A 24,316-nucleotide genomic window follows, 5' to 3' on the forward strand; every position below is an offset into this window, starting at 1 on the left:
GAGTAAAAAATGTTACTTTATATCTAAAGGAACTAGAAAAAGAACAAAGCTCAAAGTTGGTGGAACGAAGAAAATAATAAATATCAGAGTGGAAATAAATGAAATGGAGAGTTAAAAAAAACAATAGAAAAGATCAATGAAACTAAAACTTGGTTCTTTGAAAAAACAAAATCAATAAACTTCTAGCCAGACTTGTCATTAATAAACAAATACATTATCTTTTTTAAACTCAGAAATGAAAGAGAAGTTACAACTGACACCACAGAAATACAAAGAATCATAAAAGATTAATATGAATAATTACACACCAACGTATTGGGCAGCCTAGAAGAAATGGATACGTTCCCAGAAACCCAAGTTTTCAGGACTGAATCACACAAAAATAGAAAATATGAACAGACCAATCACAAGCATTGAAATTGAAGCAGTAATTTAAAAACTCCTATAAAAAACAAAAAGTCCAGGATCACATGGCTTCACAGGTGAATTCTACCAAACATTTAAAGAAGACTTAGTACCTATTCTCAAATTTTTCCAAAAATTGAAGAGGAATGAAGATTTCCAAATTCATTTTACAAGGCCAGAATCACCCTGATTCTGATACCAGATAAAAACACCCTGAAACCAGATAAAAACACTACAAAAAAAAAGAGAGAGAGAGAATTACAGGCCAATAACCCTGATGAACATAGATGTAAAAATCCTCAACAAAATATTACTAAACCAAACTCAACAACACATGAAAAGGATCATACACCACAATCGAGTGGGATTTATTCCAGGGATGCAAGGATGGTTCAATACCCATGAATACATCAAGGTGATACACCACATTAACAAAATGAAGGATAAGTATCATATGATTATCTCAATAGATGCAGAAAAAACATTTGACAAAATTCAATATCTATTTATGATTTAAAAAACTCTCAATAAAGTGGGTATAGAAGGAACATACCTTAACATAATAAAGGCCATATGTGACAAACCCACAGCTAATACTATACTCAATGATAAAAAGCTGAAAGCTTTTCTTCTAATATCAGGAACAAGACAGAGACACCCACTCTTATCACTTTTATCAACATAGTACTGGAAGTCCTAGCCATAGCAATTAGGCAAGAAAAAGAAATAAAAGGCACTCAAATTGGAAGCAGTAAAACTCACTATTTACAGACGACATGATAGTACACATTGAAAACCTTACAGACTTCACCAGAAAGCTATTAGAACTAATCAATGGTATCAGTAACATCGGAGAGTACAAAATTAACATACAGAAACAGGTTGCAGTTTTATACACTAATAATAAGATATCAGAAACAGAAACTAAGAAAACCATCCCATTTACAATTTTATCAAAAGAATAAGATACCTAGGAATAAATTTAACCAAGGAGGTGAAAGACCTGTACTCTCAAAACTATAAGGCATTGATGAAACAAACTGAAGACAAAAATAAGTGGAAAGATATTCCATCCTCATGGATTAGAAGAATTAATATTGTTCAAATGCCCACAGTACCCAAAACAATCTACAGATTCAATGCAATCCCTATCAAAATACCAATAGTTCTGGGGTGCTTGTGTGGCTCAGTCAATTAAGCATCTGACTCTCGATCTTGACTCAGGTCATGATCTTATGGTTCATGGGTTTGAGCCCCACTTTGGGCTCTGCACTGACAGCATGAGGTCTGCTTGGGATTCTCTCTCTCTCTCTCTCTCTCTCTCTCTCTCTCTCTGTCCCTCTCCCACTCACACACTCACTTGCTCTCTCCCTCTCATTCTCTCTCTCAAAATAAACATTAAAGAAATACCAATAGCTCTTTTCACAGAACTAGAACAATCTTAAAATTTGTATGAAACAACACAAGACTCTGAAAAGCCAAAACAATCTTGAGAAAGAAGAACAAAGCTGGAGGCATCATGCTCCCTGATTTCAAACTATACTACAAAGCTGTAGTAATCAAAAGAGTATGGTATTGGCATAAAAACAGACACATACATCAGTGGAATAGAATAGAGAGCCCAGAGATAAACACATGCATATAAGATCAATTAATTTATGACAAAGGAGGCAAGAATATACAACCAGGAAAAGACAGCCTGTTCAATAAATAGTGTTGGAAAAACAGGACAGCTACATGCAGAAGAATAAAGTTGGCCACTACATTTTACCATACACGAAAATTAACTCAAAATGGATTAAAGACTTGAGGGGTGCCTGGGTGGCTCAGTTGGTTAAGAGTCTGACTCTTGATTTTGGCTCAGGTCATGATCTCAACAGTTCATGGGATCGAGCCCCACATCAGGCTCTGTGCTGACAGCACAGAGCCTGCTTGGGATTCTCTCTCTCCCTCTCTCTCTGCCCTTCCCCTTCTCACATGCATGGGCCTTCTCTCCCTCTCTATCTCCCCCGACCCCCCGTCTCTCTAAAAACTAAATATAAATAAACATTAAAAAAATAAAATGCTTAAAAATGGATTAAAGACTTGAATGTAAGAACCAAAACCACAGAACCCCTAGAAGAAACCACAGGAAGTAAGCTCTTTGGCATCAGTCTTAGGAATGTTTTTTCAGACCAGTCTCCTGAGTAACAAAAGCTAAAATAAACAATGGGATTATAGTAAACTAAAAAGCTTTTGCACAGCGAAGGAAACCATCAACAAAACAAAAAGCCAACCTACTGAACGGAAGATATTTACAAATCATATATCAGATAAGGAGATAATATCAAAATATATTTTCTAAATTATACAAATATGTTAAAAAAAAAAACCTGATGAGAAAATGAGCAGAGAACTTGAACAGATATTTTTTGTGGTTTTTTTGTTTATTTATGTTGAGAGAGACAGATACAGTGTGAGCAGGGGAGGGGCAGAGAGAGAGGGAGGGAGAGAGAGAGAGAATCCCAAGCAGGCTCTGCACTGTTGACACAGAGCCTGACACAGGGCTCGAACTTATGAAACCATAAGATCATGACCTGAGCTGAAACTGAGAGTCAGATGCTTAACTGATTGAGCCACCCAGGCACCCCAGATATTTTTCCAAATGTATATACATACATATACATACAGATGGCTAACAGGCACATAAAAAGATGCTCATCATCACTAACCATTAGGGGAATGCACATCAAAACCACCACGAGATAGCATTTCACACCTATCAGTATGACTAGAATCAAAAAGACAAGAAACAAGGGTTGGTGAAGATGTGCAGAAAAAGGAACCCTTGTACAACTGTTGATGGAAACGTAAGTTGGTGCAACCACTGTGCAAAACAGTATGGAGATTCCTCAAAAAATTAAGAATAGAAACACCATGTGATCCAGCAATTCCACTTCTAGGTATTTATCTGGAGAAAATGAAAACACCAATCCAAAGAGGTATCTGCACCCTTCTGTTGACTGTGGCATTAGTTATAATAGCCAAGATATGGAAGCAACCTAAGCGGCCACTGATAGATGACAAATGGATAAAGATGATGTGATGTGTATACAGGAGAATGAATATTGCTCAGCCATAAGAAAGGATGGAATCTTGCCATTTGTGGCAACGTGGATGGACCTAGAAAGGACAATGCTAAGCAAAACAAGTCAGTCAGAGAAAGACACCACATGGCTTCACTCGTATGTGGAATCTAAAAAGCAAAACACACTCACAACAAAACAAAACGGAAACAACAAAACAGAAACCGACTCCAACACTAAACAGGCTTGTTACAAGAGTAGGGAGGGGTTGGGGGTCAGAAAATAGGTGAAGTGGATTAAGAGGTACTAACTTCGGTTATAGAGCAAATAAGTCAAGGAGATGTGATGTACAGTGTAGGGAATACAGTCAATATTTGTAACTTTTCAATAACTTGTAATAACTTTGATATGGCAACTAGGCTTATCATGAGAATCATTTCACAATGTAGAAAAATATCAAATCACTATGATGTGCACTTGAAACTGATAGGATATTATTATGTCAATTATCCTTCAGTTGGGGGAAAAAAGGATGAAGGAAGTTACTTCCAGGTCCCTTGGGAGAGGCCAAGAATATAGAAACTAAAATATTTCATTTTAATAGAATAAACCATAGATACCGTTTATGTTCCTTTCATAAAGCTAGATTATGGATTTCCATGTTTCAAGGTAGTTATACAAATATATTTAAAGAAACCCCCAGATGAGCTGATTTTATGAAAGATTTTCGTGTCACGGGTGCAGAAGTGACCTATCATACACGGAGACGTACATGATGGCTGTGCAGGCCCCTGTTCTGGAACATTTGTTCCCTACCACAAATCAGCGAACCTCAGTACTGAGACATGAATGACCGGGACGAGGTAGGTGTAACACTACAAATTCTTTCATAAAGTACCTTCCTCTCCCCGCTTCAGGCAGACCCTCCTGTTGCCGTAGCTGCTACGGGAGATAGGTGATGGGGTGAAGAAGTCAGGTTTGGCGGTGAAAACCACACCACCTCATGCACAGCCTAGGGCCTGGAAGGGTCCCAAGGTTCACCCCAGCCCCACAAGTCCAATCCTTGCCTGAAACAGTGAAGGTGGAATTTGAGGCCCCATACAGTTGGAATGTGCTGATAGAGGGCCAGTAATACATTCGCCAAGTGTCAGAAAGAGGCCGCTGAGAAGAGAAGGACCAGAGGCAGTGCCTTTCAGGACTAGGAGTCAGAGTGGCTGCAAGGCCAGAGGGTGAGGCTGTCTGCCCCGCAGGGAGAGGAGGGCCCTCACTGGTTAAGAGCACACTGCCGGGTGTGGAGAGGAACCACAGGTCAGGCAGTGGTGGACAGCTACAGATTTATAGCAGGTCGGAAGTTGGGAGTGGGATCCCCACTCATTTATGTTTGTGCCCAGTAAGGAGTGAATTGGAAAGCGGATGGCCAACAGGCACATGAAAAGATGCTCAACGTCGCGCCTCATCAGGGAAATACAAATCAAAACCACACTCAGAGATCACCTCACGCCAGTCAGAGTGGCCAAAATGAACAAACCAGGAGACTATAGATGCTGGAGAGGATGTGGAGAAACGGGAACCCTCTTGCACTGTTGGTGGGAATGCAAATTGGTCCAGCCGCTCTGGAAAGCAGTGTGGAGGTTCCTCAGAAAATTAAAAATAGACCTACCCTATGACCCAGCAATAGCACTGCTAGGAATTTATCCAAGGGATACAGGAGTACTGATGCATAGGGGCACTTGTACCCCAATGTTTATAGCAGCACTCTCAACAATAGCCAAATTATGGAAAGAGCCTAAATGTCCATCAAGCGATGAATGGATAAAGAAGATGTGGTTTATATATACAATGGAATACTACTTGGCAGTGAGAAAGCATGAAATCCTGCCATTTGCAGCAACGTGGATGGAACTGGAGGGTACTGTGCTAAGTGAAATAAGCCATACAGAGAAAGACAGATACCATATGGTTTCACTCTTATGTGGATCCTGAGAAACTTAACAGAAACCCAGGGAGGAGGGGAAGGAAAAAAAAAAAAAAGAGGTTAGAGTGGGAGAGAGCCAAAGCATAAGAGACTCTTAAAAACTGAGAACAAACTGAGGGTTGATGGGGGGTGGGAGGGAGGGGAGGGTGGGTGATGGGTACTGAGGAGGGCACCTTTTGGGATGAGCACTGGGTGTTGTATGGAAACCAATTTGACAATAAATTTCATATATTAAAAAAAAAAAGTGAATTGGAAAGAAGAGGGCTGCCACTAAGACGAAAGAGGCTGTCCCTGGCACGTTCCCAGGTTCCCAGCACATGCTGAGCCTGGAAGCGCGGGTGAGCCCCGGCTGCGGAGTTTTCGAGCCGGGAATGGAGGAGTAGGCGAGCCCGGACTGGAAAGTGGGCACGCCGCAGGGTGGAGAGTGGGCGAACCCCAGGGTGGAGAGTGGGCGCGCCCCAGGGTGGAGAGTGGGCGAACCCCAGGGTGGAGAGTGGGCGCGCCCCAGGGTGGAGAGTGGGCGAACCCCAGGGTGGAGAGTGGGCGAGTCCAGCAGCAGGTGCGCTCAGGAAGGTGGGACTCAGGACACCGCGTACAGGGAAGACTAAGGCAAGATACTTACTACAAATCTGCTATTCACTTTTTCCAGCATCCTCTTCTCATTTAGAGCCATTGCTTCACCTTTCCTCCTCTTTATTCTTTTCTTTGCTAGCTTCTTACAGGCGTACATTTTTCCTGTAGCTCGCACTTGACAGGCACAGACCTAGCCCAAAAGAAGAAACCACAAGCTTTGTACGTACCTGACGTCTCTAGGCTGCCAACCACCAACACCACCACCAAACCCTGTCCTCTCCATGTCAATTCCTCCGGCCCAGAGCATGTGATGGGCCAAGGCCACTCCACTCTCAGACACGTGAGGGCTTAGAGCGGGCTCCTCCCTCCTCCCCCAGCTTCCTCAGACACAACCCGGTGAGCGGAGCGGGAGGCTGTGCTCCTGGAACTCGGGGGGGGGGGGGGGGGTTCGGTGGGGGGGGGGCGCAGCTACAAGGGACTCCTCATGTGTGATCGCGGCAGCCGCTTGACTCAAGGGTCCTCCTGGGTCTTTCAGTTTTCTTGCAAAAGCAACACCTTTTGAAACTAAATACATTCATTTTTCTTTTCTTTTTAAATGTTTATTTTTGAGAGAGAGGGATACAGAGCATGAGCAGGGGACAGGCAGAGAGAGAGGGAGAGGCAGAATCCGAAGCAGGCTCCAGGCTCTGAGCCATCAGCACAGAGCCCACAGCAGGGTTCGAACTCACCGACTGTGAGCTCTATGACCTGAACCGAAGTCTGACGCTTAACCGACTGAGCCACCCAGGTGCCTATCTTTTTTTTTTTTTAAGTTCAAGAATATAAAAAAATAGATTTCAGAGAATTCATAATCTTTAATACATTGATTCTACTTAGTTGTAAAATAATATCTATATACTACTTAACCTTACATTATGAGAAAATTTCCAAAATTACAAAAGTGGAGAGGAGGGAATAATAAGCTCCCATGTGCCTGACCCCCAGCCTCTGGCTATCAGCTCAGGGTTACTCTGTTTCCTCAGACTCCCACCCCCCTATACACACACACACACACACACACACACACACACACACACCCTCCACACCAACACTCCAAAGACACATACACACACCCCCACCCCACCCCCACTGCAGACACACACACACCCTCTACACCACACCCACACCCATTCCACACCGGACACACACACACAACACACCCCTCCACACATACACACAATCCACACCACAGACACACACACTCCACACACACAGTCCACACCAGACACACACGCCCACACCACAGACACACCCACACCCCGTACACACTTACTCCACCACCACACACACACATATACACATGTACACACACCACACACACCTACTGCACACCATAGACACGTATGTGCCCCCAGGCATGTAACACAGGCACATGCTACACATACACAAACACAATTACCTTATAAGCAAATATAAGACACATCATTTTAATCCATCAATAAAATGATTTTGATAATAAAATGTAAAGTTCATCGTGGAAAATACAGAAAGTATTAATAAGGACAAAACTCCATAAGGATAAAACTCGTTGGAATTCCAAGATGACTATCATTCACATTTGCTGTATAGGGTCCTGAGTTCTCCTCAGTTTTGGCAGGGGGAACCGGCCTTATATTATAGAATAGGTAATATTTTATACTGTTTTTATCTTACAGTGGGACTCTCTTCTCATCATTAAATGTTCTCCCACTATATGAATACTCCAAACCTTATATAATCATTAAGACACGGCACACAAATCACGGCATATCTCTCCATCGTTAACTTACGATAATTCTTTTAAGTGAAACTGCCAAGTCAAAGAGAGAGAAGGAAGAGGTCAGCGTGCCAGGCCCTGCACTATGGCTGGAGACGAACGCTCATTTGCCGCTCACAACAACCCAGGGAAGCAGGGATCATCTCCCTCTTAAGGGTAAGAAGGGGACGGTGGGCCCAAGATCACACAGCTGGAAGCGAAGGAACAGGAACTCACCTCCAGTCTGCCCATCTCTCACAGATACGCTCTCTCCACAGCTCTCTGCTGTCTCTACAACCGTGCTCGCACAGACGCTGCCAATTCTCTTTCCCCCGTTCTGCCCCAGAGCCCTACAGATCCATTTCGGAGGACCTCAAGCATAAATGAACGTACTGTAGTTGACGAGATAAGACCAAAATGTTTGTCCTTCCAAACCCACCGGAAAAAGCATTAGCATTTGGAAAAAGTAAATACACCATTGGAATCTGGATTTAAATGGCACCGAGGCAGGGCATCTGGGTGCCTCAGTCGGCTGAGCGTCTGACTTGATTTCATCTCAGGTCGTGATCCCAGGGTCATGGGATGGGGCCCCACATCAGCTTGGGATTCTTTCTCTTTCTTCCTTTGCCCCCCCCTCCCCCTCCCCCTCCCCCTCCCCTCCCCCTCCCCCTCCCCCTCCTTCTCCTCCTCCTCCTCCTCCTCCTCCTCCTCTCTCTCTCTCTATCTCAAATGAAAGAGGCACTGAGGCTGTCTGCATTAGGGTCACAGTGCTCCCTCTGACAGGTATTCAGAATAGAAACAGATATTCACTCCGCTGCGCTCAGACTTGATGTAACAAATAGCACATTCAGAACAAGTCTGTGAAAAACCACAACATTTTTTTCATCCACACAATCTTTTGTTTGGAAACACAAGTAAATGTGTTAAAAAGTAATCTATAAATATCATAAATACACCAAGTCTTCCACAACAGTTAAAAGCTGCAAACATGTTATCACTGAGTCCATTTTTAAATGTACACATGGCTACAGTTAGAACTACATTCTGTTGTAAACACAAGATCCATGTGCTTGAAATGTCTTTCCCTCTGTTCTCCGACAAAATCTGAGTTTTATACTTGGAGATCACGAAAGACAGAATAGCATGAATTAAAGAGAGCAAATTTTCCTGCTCTAGGATGTACGGAAAGACAGAGTGGATTTCTTACAGAAATATCTATCCCGAAAGGGTGACAGCAAGCATTTTTGGTTGAGATCATTCAAAATACTCTAAAAGGTCTGCAGAACCGTATCAGAGGGTCGGTACCATGGATTCTCCTGACGTAATGGCTACGAGGACCAGTTTCTTACCACTCCAACTACAGGTCTTACTTGCAGCACAAGGCCTCGAGGCCAGCTTCCTAATTCACGTTAAGGCAATTCTGGTATGTCTGGTTTAGGTTTTCGATTGGAATTTGGGAGTGTGCAGGATTTAAATCACAAGTGGCCAGCGTGACTTGCTTCTGACTAAACACACAGCTCCTGGCTCTGGGCAGTTGTAAATGCCCGAGCTGAATATGACCACTCCAGATCAATAGCGAGGCAATTAAATTCACCTCTTTAAGTTACGGAAACAGAACTGCAGGTGATTCTGTGTCCACCTCCCACAATAGTCTCTATCTGGGAGAGCCATTACATCTAGACCATGTCTCATGAACTTGTGGACAGTTTCCTCAGGATTTCCCCAAATTTACATGTTGTGTAGTATCTTTTGATGTAGGTGTGGGGGCACATATACACATCCAAACAGAGTTGAGATAAATAAGCCTATTTAATAATATACCCTGTACTAAGTGAGCTTTTAGGCTAGTCCTAAATTATGGAAATAGAGTAACAGAAATTCCACAATATGGAAACAGAATCATCTTTTTAGTCGGGACAAACTGAGCTTGAACATCGGACAATCAAACACAGGAAAACAGCTTCTATAAGAAACATGAAGTAAAGAAAAAATCACAATGATAGCACATTTCTTTCCACATCTCCGAATTTTTTAAAAGTATGTAGCAAAGCACCTTTTGTTCGAAGTTCAATCTCAACTCACATGGTTGGCTAAAATTATTCCCAAAACACACAGTGAGGAAATAAAGGTATTGGTAAAGTTGAAGCACGTCTTTTCGTTCCCTTGCTATCTTACTTTTCTAGAAGTATTGCTTATGGTTAGTCACACATTACTTACCTCCCCAAATCCGCCTTTTCCTAGAACTCTGTAATGTCTAAATGTGTCCTTTGTTATTGGTTGCCTAATTAATTAAAAAAACAAAAAGCTTCAGGTCTCACATCACATTGTTATTTTAAAACAGAAAAGCCTACCTAGCTCTTGTCCTGCTTGATTTATGAAAGCATGCTGTTCAAAGCAAGTGCCTGGGGCATGGTGCCTGTGCTCAGGGACTCTGTCCCCTCTGCTGACACAGCTCTCTGCACTAAGAGGCAGATGTGCACGTCAACATTGAAGATTTACCGGATACACTGAAGATACATATGGAACAGTCCAAGTATCCTCGCTAATTAAAGACAGGTCAGCAACTAGTCCACACTATGAAATACTTATGAATCGGGCCGGTCGGAAAGCTGCAGAAGAAAATGATAGATCTACAGTGCACTATCCTTTGGGAAAAGAACCTCAGAGGAGATGTTCATACTCAACGTCTCGAAAGAAGTGTACATGAAGTAGAACTGGAAATTTAAACAATCAATCAATACAACAGTGACACTGGTGGCAGCTAACACTTTTTGAACACTTACTTTGTACACCAAGCACTGCTGAGTATCTTACACACGTTTTTCAGGTGGCCTCAGCAGCCCCGTGGGGGTAGATTATAGAATTGCCTCTATTTTACAGAACAAGGACCCGATGCTCATGAAGGTCGGGTCTTTTGACTGAGTCCACATGGCTTGTACAAAGCTGAGCAGGGCTCAGACCACAAGACTGAACCAGTGTGCACTGGTTTATACTTCTGTGAATCCAGGATATGTTTTATTTTCTAACTACTATACCCACAGGGCTAACTGGCCATTTTATTTTATTTTATTCTATTATTATTATTATTATTTTTGTTTATTTTTGACAGAGAGAGAGAGAGAGAGAGAGAGCAAGTGTGAGCTGGGGAGGGGCAGAGAGAGAGGGAGACAGAATCTGAAGCAGGCTCCAGGCTCTGAGCTGTCAGCACAGAGCCCGACGTGGGGCTCGAACCCACCAACCGTGAGATCATGACCTGGGCCAAAGTCGTATGCTTAACCGACTGAGCCACCCAGGCGTAACTGGCCATTTTAAAAAGGCAGAACAGAGTCAACTAAATCAGAAGAAATTATATAACACATATTAATAATTTCTGTATAAAAATACCATATACAGCCCAAGATTTCTAATAGTATTTTGACAGATGGGAAAGTATACATCTATCAGTACACATTCTGAGAAGTTACTACTTGTTTTTGTTGAATTCTAAATTAGAACATACCTTTCCAGCCATTTCCACTGTAGAAATCGAGAAAAATATGAACTTTCTTGATATTCTTCAAATGGTTCTCCACTTAAATAGTTATGAACAAATCTAGAAAAAGATTTTATATAATTCTATACATCCGCTGCATTACAGCAGGAAAACAGCTGTGTTCAGTGCAGTCATGAACACTGGATATGGGAAGTCAATCATTATACACAATTAAATATATTGAGTTTTGCAAGTATAGAATTCCACGCCAGTTTCTAATGTTATCACTAAAAATATGAAGGCAAGAATTCAGAAGAAATGAAATTGGTTTACCCTCCCAAAGTCAAAGGTTCTTTTTATGTATATGTACTCAAGGTGTGTGTGTGTGTGTGTGTGTGTGTGTGCATGTGTGTGTGTGCAGGAGTGCACACATGTGCATACACCCAAACGTGTACTTCAGCAGGGAATGTAAACATTTTGTATATAAGATTAGAATGAATATCTAAATGATAATAGTCATATGACAGAAAATGTTAATATGTGACACCACCTTTTTAAACATTGAAACTAAAGCATCCAATGAATTGTTTTATGCTATACACTTCCTGAATTTTTGTGCAATTAGTCATGCTTCTAAAGTTTTATTTACAGTTTTATTACAGAAGTAATAATTTTTTTTAATTGGAGATAGAGAGAGCACAAGTGGGGAGAGGGGCAGAGGGAGAGGGAGAAAGAGAATCCTAAGCAGGCTCCACGCTCGGTGTGGAGCCCTATAGGGGACTCAATCCCACAACCCTTGGAACATTACCTGAGCTAAAACCAAGAGTCGGACCCCCAGATGCCCCAAAGTAATAAAATTCTTGTTTGGAGAGTCAATAAGGGACAGAATGTAGTCTGTCATTTAAAATTGTTTTCAATGTTTATTTATTTTTGAGAGACAGCGTGAGCAAGGGAGGGGCAGAGAGAGAGGGAGACACAGAATCGGAAGCAGGCTCCAGGCTCCGAGCTGTCAGCACAGAGCCTGATGTGGGGCTCGAACTCACTAACTGTGAGATCATGACCTGAGCCGAAGTCAAACGCTTAACTGACTGAGTCACCCAGGAGCCCCCATAGTCTGTCATTTAAAACAGCTCATTAGTAAGCATCTAACGACTAGATTGTCAGCAGTGTGCAAGACACTGGAGGGACAATTTTAGATTAGGCTTACCCTGAAGAATCTGGCCACTCAAACAGGGAGACTGGTAAGATAGCGTGCCATGAGGAGAAGAGCGCCACCAGAGTTGTTACAGCCGTGCCTGGTGTGCTCGGAACACCTCTCCTGGGAAAGGAGGTGTAGGGAGACTTTGTGAAGGTGGCGTCTGAGCTGAACAGGAGTGACCCTGAGGAAGGGAGAAGGGAGGGTCTCCCAAGCGAAGGCAGAACTCCGAATGGGAAAAGATCATAGTCGTCACGGGGAATTGCTAGCAGGCCAGTAACTGAAGGGGCTCCAGCATCTGGTCAACTGGTCGTTAGAGTTGAGCAATCAGTGGCGCCTGGGTGGCTCAGTCGGTTGAAGGTCTGACTCTTGACTTCAGCTCAGGTCATGATCTTACAGTCATGGGATCAAGCCCCACACGGGGCTCCATGCTGAGTGTGGAGCCTGCTTGCGATTCCCTCTCTCTCCCTCTGCCTCTCTCCACGGCTGGCGTGTGTTCTCTCTAAAAGAAAAAAAAATCTGAGGAAGCCTCTTGATTTCACTTCATTTTGTAAAAGGAGGTTATTCACAAGCTCTTGGACTCATTAGTGTTACAGCACAGTGATTCTCAAAATGTGTTCTGAGGATCTCTGTGGATTCTGAGACCTCGTCAGTCGGGGGTGGGCGGGCGGTTGTTAATAAGGAAACTATACTTGTACTATACTTGTTGTAATGCTAAGACATCATGCACCTTTTAAAAACTTCATTTTCAGGGGCACCTGGGTGGCTCAGTCAGTTAAGCGTCCAAACCTGGATCAGGTCATGATCTCACACTTTGTGAGTTCGAGCCCCGTATTGGGCTCATTGCCGTCAGCACACAGCGAGCCTCGGATCCTCTGTCCCCCTGTCTCCCTGCCCCTTCCCCACTGGTTCTCTCTCTCTCTCAAAATAAATAAATACACGTGAAAAAAAAAATCTCATTTCCACAGAGCGTTTTCCAGAAGCATAAGACATAGGATATCATTGCTCTGATGGCTAGGAGAATGCTTGTGTCTTTTTATTTTTAAAAACATAAGCCACATATACAAAAGTGTTTAATAGTGTAATGGCGTCAGGAGGTGGGGAAGTTCGAAACGGCTGCTGTAGACAACCTTAGACCTGAGCGCTGTTCTGGAGGCTATGAAGATCGCCTCCACATTTCCTAGTGTCCCCAACCTGGTCCAGCTCCCTCGGCCTCCCCCTCAGCCTTTAGGTGCAGTCTTTGTGGACACTCTTCTCTTGGTCACAGACTAGGAGAGGGCAGGTCACTGGCAACCTGCCCTACACTTGTGGGAGACTCAACAATGACAGAAACACATCCGGGTCCTAATCCCTGGAACCTGGGACTGTCACCTTACGTGGCAACAGGGACTCTGCAAATGTGACTGAGTTAAGGGGCTTGAGATGGGAAAACGATCCTGGATTATCTGGGTGGGCCCTAAATGCCATCACGCGTGTCCTTGTAAAAGGGAGACTGAGGGAGATTTGGACACACAGAGTAAGAAAAGGCTATGTGAAGATGGAAGCAGAGAGAAACTTGAGAATGCTGTACTGCTGGTTTTGAAGGTGGAGTAAGGGGCCATGAGCCAAGAAATGTATTCCTCGAAGCTGGAAAAAAACAAGAAAATGGATTCTCCCCTACATTCTCAAATGGATCAAGGCCCTGCTGACACCTTGATTTCTGCCCAGCGACACTGCTTTCAGACTTCTGGCCTCTAGAACTGCAAGAAAATAAATGTGTGTTGCTTTGGGCCACCAAGATTGTGGCAATTTGTTACAGCAGCAATTGGCAACTAATACCGACGTCTCGGTTACTCCACTCGGTTATAAGCTCCCTAGGAGTTCACTGTTGCTCATCATTTTATTCCTGGAAACTAGATCAATGACAGGCACATAGTATGTGCTTAAATAAATGTCTTCCAAAAAATAAGTAATAAGTGAAGACTCTACAGTGTATATTTCCTTAGGGCATGTAAGAATGTAAACTCAAGTCAGCAGCATCTTATTCTGTTTTGTCCTCTACCGTAACCTCAACCCAAAGAAGCAAACTATCATGACTTGGAATCCATCTCCCAAAAACTATGTTGAAGTCCTAACCTTGAACCTGTATACTGATCTTACCTGGAAATAGGGTCGTTGCAGATATAATTAGTTAAGATGAGGTCACCCTGGAGTAGGATGGGCCCTAGTCCAATATGACTGGTGTCCTTATTAGAAAAGGAGAAAACACAGGGACAAAAACCCAAGGGAAGAAGGCCACGTGACAGCAGAGATTGAAATGCGGCGGGTGCAGGCCCAAAACTTCAGGACTCCTGGCCACCGCCAGAAACAAGAGGAGGTGAGGAAGAGCCCTCTCCTCAAGTCTGCAGAGAGTACGACCCTGCAGAGAGTACGACTTCAGACTTGCAGCTTCCAGAACTGTGAGCATAAGGTTCTGTTGTTCGAAGCCTCCTAAGTTTGTGGGACTTTGTTATGGCAGCCTTGGGAAAAGGACACAGTCCCTGACATAGAGTCGGCACTCAACAAGTACCTGTTGAATGAATGGGTAAGTGATACCCGAATGCTGCCTAACTGTACAAAGGACCACACGTGTCTCAGGCCAGATCACTCCAGAAACCATTCTTTCTTCCTATGTACAGAAGGATGCCAGATTTACTCAAAGTGCTCTGACTTAGAATTTTCCTGTCCACATTGCAAACATCCAGAGAAAAGAAATTTTCAGCGAGTGCCGAGGTCTTTAAAAAACAACATTTTATGCCAGTCTTTTCATCCCAGACACAAGCACTTTAGAAGGCTGAGCTGAGGGGCCAGGGGCCCACAAAACCTGTGCACACACTGGCTCTCCACAATGTGACCCATTTCAGTGTGTCATTTACATCTGTGTGATTATCACCCTTCGTTTAGCTCTACCTAGTGACAGTGACCATTTTCTTTTGGAAAGCACTCCAATAAGAACTTGTCTCCTGCAGGGAGGCCCCCTGGGAGCCCCCGTCTCAGTCTGTGTAGGGCCGACCGGTGCTCACCTGGTGCACTCCTCAAAGACGTCCTTGGAGGGGTTCTCCTTCAGTCTCAACCTACATTCTTTCAAAACACGTGAAGGTATTTCTGGTAAAGGGGCTGCCGATTTCTTAGTACAGAACAAATCAAATGCATAACAATTAGTGCTTTCATAATTTACCAATTGTAAACAGAACCTAAAGCTTGCTGTAAAAAAAAAAAATTATAACATCAAGTGTATGAAATAAGCCAAAATGCCACCTTCACCCTGCACCCCAGTCCCGTTTTCCAGAGCTCACTGTGTCGTCCACCTTTCTAGATCTTTCCCTCTGCAAATAAAACCAGAAAGAAAAGCAAGGTTGTCAAGAGGCATCTGTACACCATTTTCACAGCATTATTCACAACATCCAACCTTTCACATTTAAAGCTGTGCTTTGTATATGACCTTCATCAGGTTGAGCAAGTTCTGTTCCGTTCCTAATTTGTTGAATACGTGCATTAGGAAGGAGTCTTTGGATTTTGTCAAATGGTTTTTCTGCCTCTACTAAGACGATCACGGGACAGGTTTTGTCCTTTATTAATATGCTCTATTGTATTAATTGATTATCAGATGTTGAATCAACTTTGCATTCCTAGAATAAATTTCACTGGGCTTTGGTCACGATTCTTTAAAACTGTGAATCAAATGACTGAATTTTAATATTTGGGAATACTGAAAAGAAAACTAAGAAAAACTAAAAGTGACTGAGAAAAAAGAAAGGCAAGAGTGAATATACACAGTCTTGCCTTACTTTTAGATGCCTTAAGAATTCTGCATTGCTGGAATTTGAATAAAGGAGCTCCCTTTTCAAGATGCAAAAAAGGATGCTTGTTGTTTTTAAAGAAAAGACAGGAAAAAGAAAATCTACAATAAGGATGTGACCCATTGTTATTTTTACATAAAGCACAAGAATAGTTTCCCCAGTTGATGTTAAGAAAAAAAAAAAAAAAAAAAAGCTTTCAAGTTACACCATCTTCAGGCCGCCCATAAACACCCCTCACTGAGCCACAGAGGCATGTGCACCCCTCCGCTCCCCTTCTACATTTGCTACATCCGTCAGGATTCCTTTTAAATTACGTCTTTTGGTGCACCTGGCTGGCTCAGTCAATACAGCATGCAACTCTTGACCTCAGGGTTGTAGATTTGAGCTCCACCATGGTGGGTGCAGAGATGACTTAAAAATAAAATCTTTAGAGGGGCGCCTGGGTGGCTTGGTCGGGTAAGCGTCCGACTTTGGCTCAGGTCATGATCTCACGGTCCGTGAGTTCGAGCCCCGCATCGGGCTCTGTGCTGACTGCTCACAGCCTGGAGCCTGTTTCAGATTCTGTGTCTCCCTCTCTCTCTGCCCCTCCCCTGTTCACGCTCTGTCTCTCTCTGTCTCAAAAATAAACGTTAAAAAAAAAAAAAATTAAAAAAAAAAAAAAGAGTCTCTTTCTTAAAAAAAAATAAAATAAAATAAAATAAAATAAAATAAAATCTTTAGAGCATCTGGGTGGCTCACTCAGTTAAGTATCTGACTTCGGCTCAGGTCATGATCTCGCGGTTTGTGAGTGAGAGCCCCGCTTAGGGTAAGCCCTGCTTCTCTCTCTCTCTCTCTCTCTCTCTCTCTCTTTCCCCCTCTCTCTCCCATTCTCTCTCTCTCTCTCTCTCTCTCTCTCTCTCTCTCTCTCTCTGCCCCTCACTCGCTTGCACCCTCTCTCTTTCTCAAAAAATAAAATAAAATATTTTAAAAATAAATACATAAAGTCTTTCTTCTTGACAACCTCCCTTGCTATGTCAGTATTTCTTCAGGAAAGGTAAAGGGAAAAAAAGAGGTAACAAAAAGATAAAAGAACTTGATAGGTGGGAGGGAAAGATGGTGGCAGAGTAGGAGGCCCCTGGGCTTGCCTTGTCCCACGAATACAACTAGATAACTAAAGAAATACCCCAGGAGTCGATCTGAAAACTGGCGGAATAAAATCCACAACTAGAGAAGAGGCCACATCAAAAAAGATAGAAATGTGGGGATGCGGCTTGGGAGAGAAACAAATCATGGCCATGATGGTGGGGAGGGAGTCGTGAAGAAGGAGGAGAGACAGACCAGCACACAGGGGAGCACATGGGGAACTCGAACCCCAATAGCAATTGGCTTCGAAAGAGACAGGGCCCGAATTTCATGAGTTCTTGCAACCAGCGGGGCTTAAAGCCTGGAGTTTGAAAGGTCAGCATGCCTGGCTCTGGGACAGCTCAGAGGACATTGGGCTGCTCCCGGAGAAAAGGCCGGCAAACAGCCTGCGGACATACACGGGGAAACAGTGATCGGAAGAGCGCCTGGGGCACACAGTGGGGAGGTCAGTTGCTCATCTGGGAGCGTGTCTCAGAGCGGCAGTATTCACAGAGGGACCTCTCTGGGAATAAAGGAACTAGCAGGTGCCATTTCCCTCCCCGGCCCCTCAGCACGAGCACAAAGCCCCCTGCGGGAAGCAGTGCAACCCCGACACTCAGCCCCTAAGTCGCTTACACCGGGTCCCCCACCACGCGTTCCAGAAGAACCACCCTTCCCCAGCCACCTGCGCCTCAGTCCCACGTGGCAGGCCCCCTCCCCCAGAAGACTGGCCCAAGCCCATGCCAACGCTGGGTGTCCCAACCTGGGAGTTTTCCAGAACCTCTGTTCTGGTGGAGGCAGCAACAGGTCACGTTTCACAAGCACACCAGAGAGCACCTAAAATGCATCAAACACTGCACACAACAGGCGAAGAAAGCCTCTGCAGACAACTGGCCTGAAGGATAAAGCATCTAGGACATAAGAGCGTGCACACAGCACACACTGGAGACACTCCCGGAAGCGCCAGGGCCTGGGGAACAGGGGACACTGCACTGCGGGGACCTCTTTTTCGTAAGGCCATTTCCCTCAAGAACAGGAGGCATAGCTGACTTCCTAACACACAGAAACAGGCACAGAGACATAGACAAAATGAGGAAAGAAAACAAGGCCACAGCCAGACGGCCAAGCAAAACAGATATAAGTAACATGCCTGATGAATATTTAAAGTAATGATCATAAGGATACTCATTGGACTTGATAACCACAAATCGAAAACCACTAATAAATGAGTAAAGAAAAAAATGCAAATATATCACTAAAGACAAGCAGCAAACTATGAAAGACAGAAAAACAAGAAAGGATCAGAGAAAATCTTCAGAAATAACCACAAAACAAGTAATAAAATGACAATAAATACATATCTATCAGTAATTACTTTGAATGTAAATGGACTAGATGCTCCAATCAAAAGACATAGGGTGACAAAATGGATAAAAAGAAATAAACAAGACCCATCTATATGCTGCCTACAAAGGACTCATTTTAGACCTAAAGACACCAGCAGATTGAAAGTGGGGAGAAAGAAAAATATCTATCATGCAAATGGAGGTCAAAAGAAAGCCAGAGTAGCAAAATTTATATCAGACAAAACAGACTTTAAAACAAAGACTGTAATAGGGGACAAAAAAGGACACTATATAATAATAAAGGGGGCAAACCAATAAGACGATATAATAATTGTAAATATTTATGCGCCCAGCCTGAAACACCAGAATACAGAAAATAGTTCATAACAAACACAAGAGATCTGATCAATAATACATCATCAAAGCCATATATGAAAGACCCACAGATAATATCATCCTCAATGGGGAAACACTGAGAGCTTCCCCCCTGAGGTCAGGAACAAGACAGGCATGTCCACTCTCGCCACTGTTGTTTAGCATAGTGCTGGAAGTCTTAGCCTCAGCAATCAGACAACACAAAGAAATATAAAGCATCCAAATCGGCAGGGAAGAAGTCAAACTTTCACTCTTCACAGATGACCTGATACTCTACATAGAAAACCCGAAAGACTGCTAGATCCATGAATTCAGCAAAGTCACAGGATACAAAATCAATGTGCAGAAATCGGTTGCATTTCTACACACCGATAATGAAGCAGCAGAAAGAGATATCAAGGAATCAATCCCATTTACAATCGCACCAAAAACCGTAAGTACCCAGGAATAAACCTACCCAAAGAGGTAAAAGATCTGTACTCTGAAAACTATACAAAGCTTCTGAAAAATTGAAGACACAAAGAAATGGAAAAACAATCCATGCTCGTGGACTGGAAGAACAAATATTGTTTAAAATGTTGAAACAATCTACACATTCAATGCAATCCCTATCAAAATAACACCAGCATTCTTCACAGAGCTAGAACAATACTAAAATTAGTATGGAACCACAAAAGACTCCAAATAGTGAAAGTAATGTTGAAAAAGAAAACCAAAGCTGGAGGCATTACAATTCTGGACTTTAAGCTGTGTTACAAAGCTGTAATCATCAGGACAGTATGGTACTTGCACAAAAACAGCACAAAGATCAATGTAATAGAAAAGAGAACCCAGAAATGGGCCCACATATACGACCAATTAATCTTTGACAAAGCAGGAAAGAGCATCCAATGGAAAAAAGTCTCTTCAGCAAATGGTGTTGGGAAAACTGGACAACGACACACAGAAGAATGAACCTGGACCACTTTCTTACACCAGACACAAAAATAAACTCAAAACGGATGAAAGACCTAAATGTGAGACAAGAAATCCATCAAAATCCTACGGGAGAAAACAGGCAGCAACCTCTTTGACCCTGGCCGTGGCAACTTCTTACTTGACACATCTCCAGAGGCAAAGGAAGTAAAAGCAAAAATGAACTACTTTTCCAAAGAAGACATCCAGATGGCCAACAGACACATGAAAAGATGCTCAACATCACTCATCATCAGGGAAATACAAATCAAAACCGCAGTGAGATGCCACCTCACACCTGTCAAAATGCTTAAAATTAACCACTCAGGAAACAACAGATGTTGGCGAGGATGCAGAGAAGGGGGAACCCTTTTGCACTGTTGGTGCAAATGGAAACTGGTGCAGTCACTCTGGAAAACGATATGAAGGTTCCCCCAAAAGTTAAAAATTAATAGTTAGGTAGGTAGTTAAAGAACAATCCTACAATCCAGTAATTGCACTACTGGGTATTTACCCAAAGAACACAAGAATACAAGAACACTAATTCAAAGGGATACATGCACCTCTGTGTTTACAGCATCATCATCTACAATAGCCAAACTACGGAGGCACCCGAGTGTCCATCGACTGATGAATGGATAAAGAAGATGTGGCATATGTTGTATACAATGAAATATTACTCAGCCATGAAAAACGAATGACATCTTACTTGCAACGACGTGGATAGAGCTAGAGAATATAATGCTAAGTGAAATTCATCAGAGAAAGACAAATACCATGTGATTTTACTCATATGTGGAATTTAAGAAACAAAAGAGATGAACACGCGGGAGGGGGAGAAAAGAGAGGGAAGCAAACCATAAGAGACTCTTAATGATAGAAAACAAACTGATGGTCACCAGAGGGCCGGTGGGATGGTGGGAGAAGTAGATGATGGAGATTAAGGATAACACTCAGGGGGAAAATTAAACCAATGTTTCAATGATTCATTCTATAATCATTGTGAATACAGTTATACGATAATTTCAGTGTCAAAATTATTTTCAATGTAAAAAAAAAAAAAGGCTTATTCCTGTTGTCAAAAAAATAATCCTGTTCAGTGATTTAAGTTCAAAAATAAAAAATAAACTAGCTAAATGCAACTTCCCATCAATTCCTCCCAATCAGTGACTTGGGGGTATCTTTAAGTACGTGGATGCTGTAGCAGCTGTGTTGGAAAAGAATGATCTAGGAGCCATGGTACTGAGGCTGGAGGCTAAGACAAACACAAGCTTTGGAGTCAAAACCTATCCGGTCCGAACCACACCTCTGCCTCTGCCGATTGTGTGTATATCTCTGTACCCACCTGCTAGTCCACTGGCCTTCTCCCCGTGTACCAGCGAGCTCCCCCCACTTGATGGCTCCACCAACCTCAGTTAGCCAGGCTCGACAACTGAGTAGTTTGGACTCAATCTCACTACACTGTTCTCCAACCCCAGTCTCTACACGTTTGATGCCTGGCCCTGGCACTTCCCAGCTGTGTAACCTTTGGTAAGTCACTCAACCACTCTGATCTTCAGTCTTCTCATATGAAAATAGACATAATAATGTACCCAACTCAGAGGACTCTTACTTGTTACATGTACGTGGCTTAGAGCGGTATACTAAACTGTAAGAATCTACCAAGTCAAAAATCATAGAAACTAAGACTCATTAAAGCTTTTAGGAGAAAAATATTATTTTCAGTCCAAGACAGACACATGAAAGTCTCTAATTCTGTATTCTGTTTGAGGATACAGAAACTTTTAAATTCATTGAATCAACTTTCCAAGAGATTTGTTAATTTCCTCACTGACTCAAAAGAAAATGCATATGAGGAATATTTATAAGAAATTAAAATTTTTAACATACTTGCCATATCTTACCCAACTAAGTAAAAATGGTTATGTACTCTAATTATTTCAGTAAGTATTTACAACGCTGTGCATGTAAAGAAGAAAACGCACCTCAGCAGCACTGAAGAACGTGTCTAAGATGGACAGTCCGTAACTTCTGCGGTCTTCGTCATCAGCCACTTCATATTCTGCCTGATGGTAGAGAGGAGAACAAAGAAAAATGGTAGTTAAGCTTTGCCGGCTTCACAATGTTTCAAATTCTCTGACATACACAATTCACTTAGGACCCTATGAACCACAGAGTAGCTCTAACTGATTTGATATCGATCAAGGATCTGCAGCTCTTCTTTGGGAAACGAATGGCAACGAGGGGAGATAACAGTTTTCTTTAAAGCGTGAATAATGCAGTAGAGCAACGCATCCAGTAATGCTCTGTCATATTACACTTTCAGCCCTTACATGTGGCCAAGTAAAATAGAATCAAATAAACAGCTTGGGTTGTTCTAGGCAATAGCATTTTAGAAATGCCCAAGAGGCACTTCAGGAGAACCTGAGTGCAGAGCTCCCAGAGAAGTCACATCCCTTCACAGGTGTCAGATGAGGGACCTTAAGAGAGGACACTACCACACAGGCCAGAAAACAGAGGAAAGGTCAAGGCAGAACCTGATCGATATCTAAGCACCTACAAAGGATAGGCAAGGAAGAAACAGAAGAAAGAGAAGAGAGAAAACCAGAGGAGAAATCATTAAAGCCTGGATAAGAATTTCAAGAAGGTACTCGACAATGTCAACAGACCTGGAGACTCAGGCATGAGGAGGCCTCCGTGCAGCCACCGGGCTCTGCAAGTCGGGGCCTCAGAAGAGCAGTGAAACTAGCCAGATGGGGCCGAAGAGGTTGGTGAGGAAACAAAGACCAAAGGAAGTGCGTCGACTGAACCTCACACTTGCTGCCGCATCCTCCCCAACACAGGAGCCACGGCCATCGGGCTGACGGCCGGCCAGAGCCAGCTTCACGTTCTGTGCTCAAGGGCACTACTCACCTTGACTGGGAACTAGACACTGTTTACTTAAAGAACCTTCAACTTACATTCTGGATGCTAGATGGCACGTAATGAGTGGGAGAGAAAGCCCTGTGATTTTGTGACCATCTTTTGACACACCAGCCTGGCAGGCAGCAGTGTCCAGTCATTCCAACACGAATCTAGTCATTGCTGAGCTGGGCTTTGCAGATGTGATTAAACTCTTTACCAGTGACTTCAAGTAAAGGATATTATTTTAGATAATCTGGGCGGGACCGATTCAGTCAGCTGAAAGGCACGTTAAGGCCAGAGCTGAGGCTTCCTCAGAGGAGTTCTACCTGAGGACAGCAGCTTCTCTCCTTTTGGAGGGTTCCCTCCTGCCCTACAGATTTTAGACTCTCCTGACCAGACCTCACAGTCATGTAAGCCAATTCCTCGCCATAAATCTCTTAATAAATGTCTCCTCTTGGCTCTGTTTCTCTCACTGAACACTGACTGACACAGAGGCCCTTAATTCAGTCAACAAACACGGAGCAGAGAAGAGAGCGAACAGCCATGCCAGGCGCCAGGAGGCAGAGAGATCAGACGCCATGTCAGCACTCCAGAAGCTCCAAGGACCTGTAACCGCCTCCCACAAGGGTGGTTCCAGGAGCAAGTGCCCCACACACGGCCTCATCAGGTGTTATCATCGCCCCACACAGCTGGCACCAAAACCAGACCAGAGCAGAACCTGTCACGCCAGTCAACTGGCACTCCCCAGTCTCGTCACACCGCCAGGAGGTCCAAACCTGGACCAGCTTTAGCAAAGCAGCTTAGCCATTTTGAAATAAAGAAGAATCATAGGTCCTTAAATTCTTAAAATATAGCAGCTTGGCAAATATAAGCCAATGCACGAAGACATATCCACACTCTACTCCTGGACGAGGGTAGGCGTGCCCCACCACACCAAGTTCTAGCTGGAAAAAAAAATTACCTCCTTTCAAAGCCCTGTCTTATTCGAGTAAAGGTGCCAGGAAGGAAAGGGCTGCAGGAGCTCCAGGGAGAATAGGTAAGAGTCTCACATGTTTTTCTGAAAGAATTCAGGTGTACTCCATTCTATTGTGCTTTGCTTTATTGCACTTCACAAATAATGTGTTGTGTTTTTTGTTTGGTTTTTAGGTTTTTTTGTTTTGTTTTGTTTTGTTTTGTTTTACAAACTGAAGGTTTGTAACAACCCTGCAACCAGCAAGTCTATTGGTGTCATTTTTCCAACATCACTTGCTCATGTCATGTCTCTGTGTCATATGTGGAAACGTTTGCTATATTTCAAACTTCTTCATCATTATTATGTTTGTTATGGTGATCTGTGATCAGTGCTCTTTGATGTCACTT

At 43.2% G+C, this 24,316-nt stretch overlaps 1 protein-coding gene across 1 annotated transcript in view; it reads right to left on the minus strand.

The window, feature by feature from the left end:
* GRK4 (G protein-coupled receptor kinase 4) overlaps nt 1-24,316 on the minus strand; it is a 96,352-nt gene that overhangs the window by 33,232 nt on the left and 38,804 nt on the right. The window contains exons 4-8 of the mRNA XM_042985077.1: nt 22,039-22,119; nt 15,501-15,604; nt 11,292-11,384; nt 10,010-10,073; nt 6,068-6,208 (exon numbers count right to left, since the gene is read on the minus strand). Of these exons, the coding sequence (XP_042841011.1) occupies nt 6,068-6,208; nt 10,010-10,073; nt 11,292-11,384; nt 15,501-15,604; nt 22,039-22,119 (483 nt within the window). The remainder of the gene's footprint in view (nt 1-6,067; nt 6,209-10,009; nt 10,074-11,291; nt 11,385-15,500; nt 15,605-22,038; nt 22,120-24,316) is intronic.

Source organism: Panthera tigris, chromosome B1 (genome assembly GCF_018350195.1).
Source record: "Panthera tigris isolate Pti1 chromosome B1, P.tigris_Pti1_mat1.1, whole genome shotgun sequence".
Lineage (NCBI taxonomy): Eukaryota > Metazoa > Chordata > Mammalia > Carnivora > Felidae > Panthera > Panthera tigris.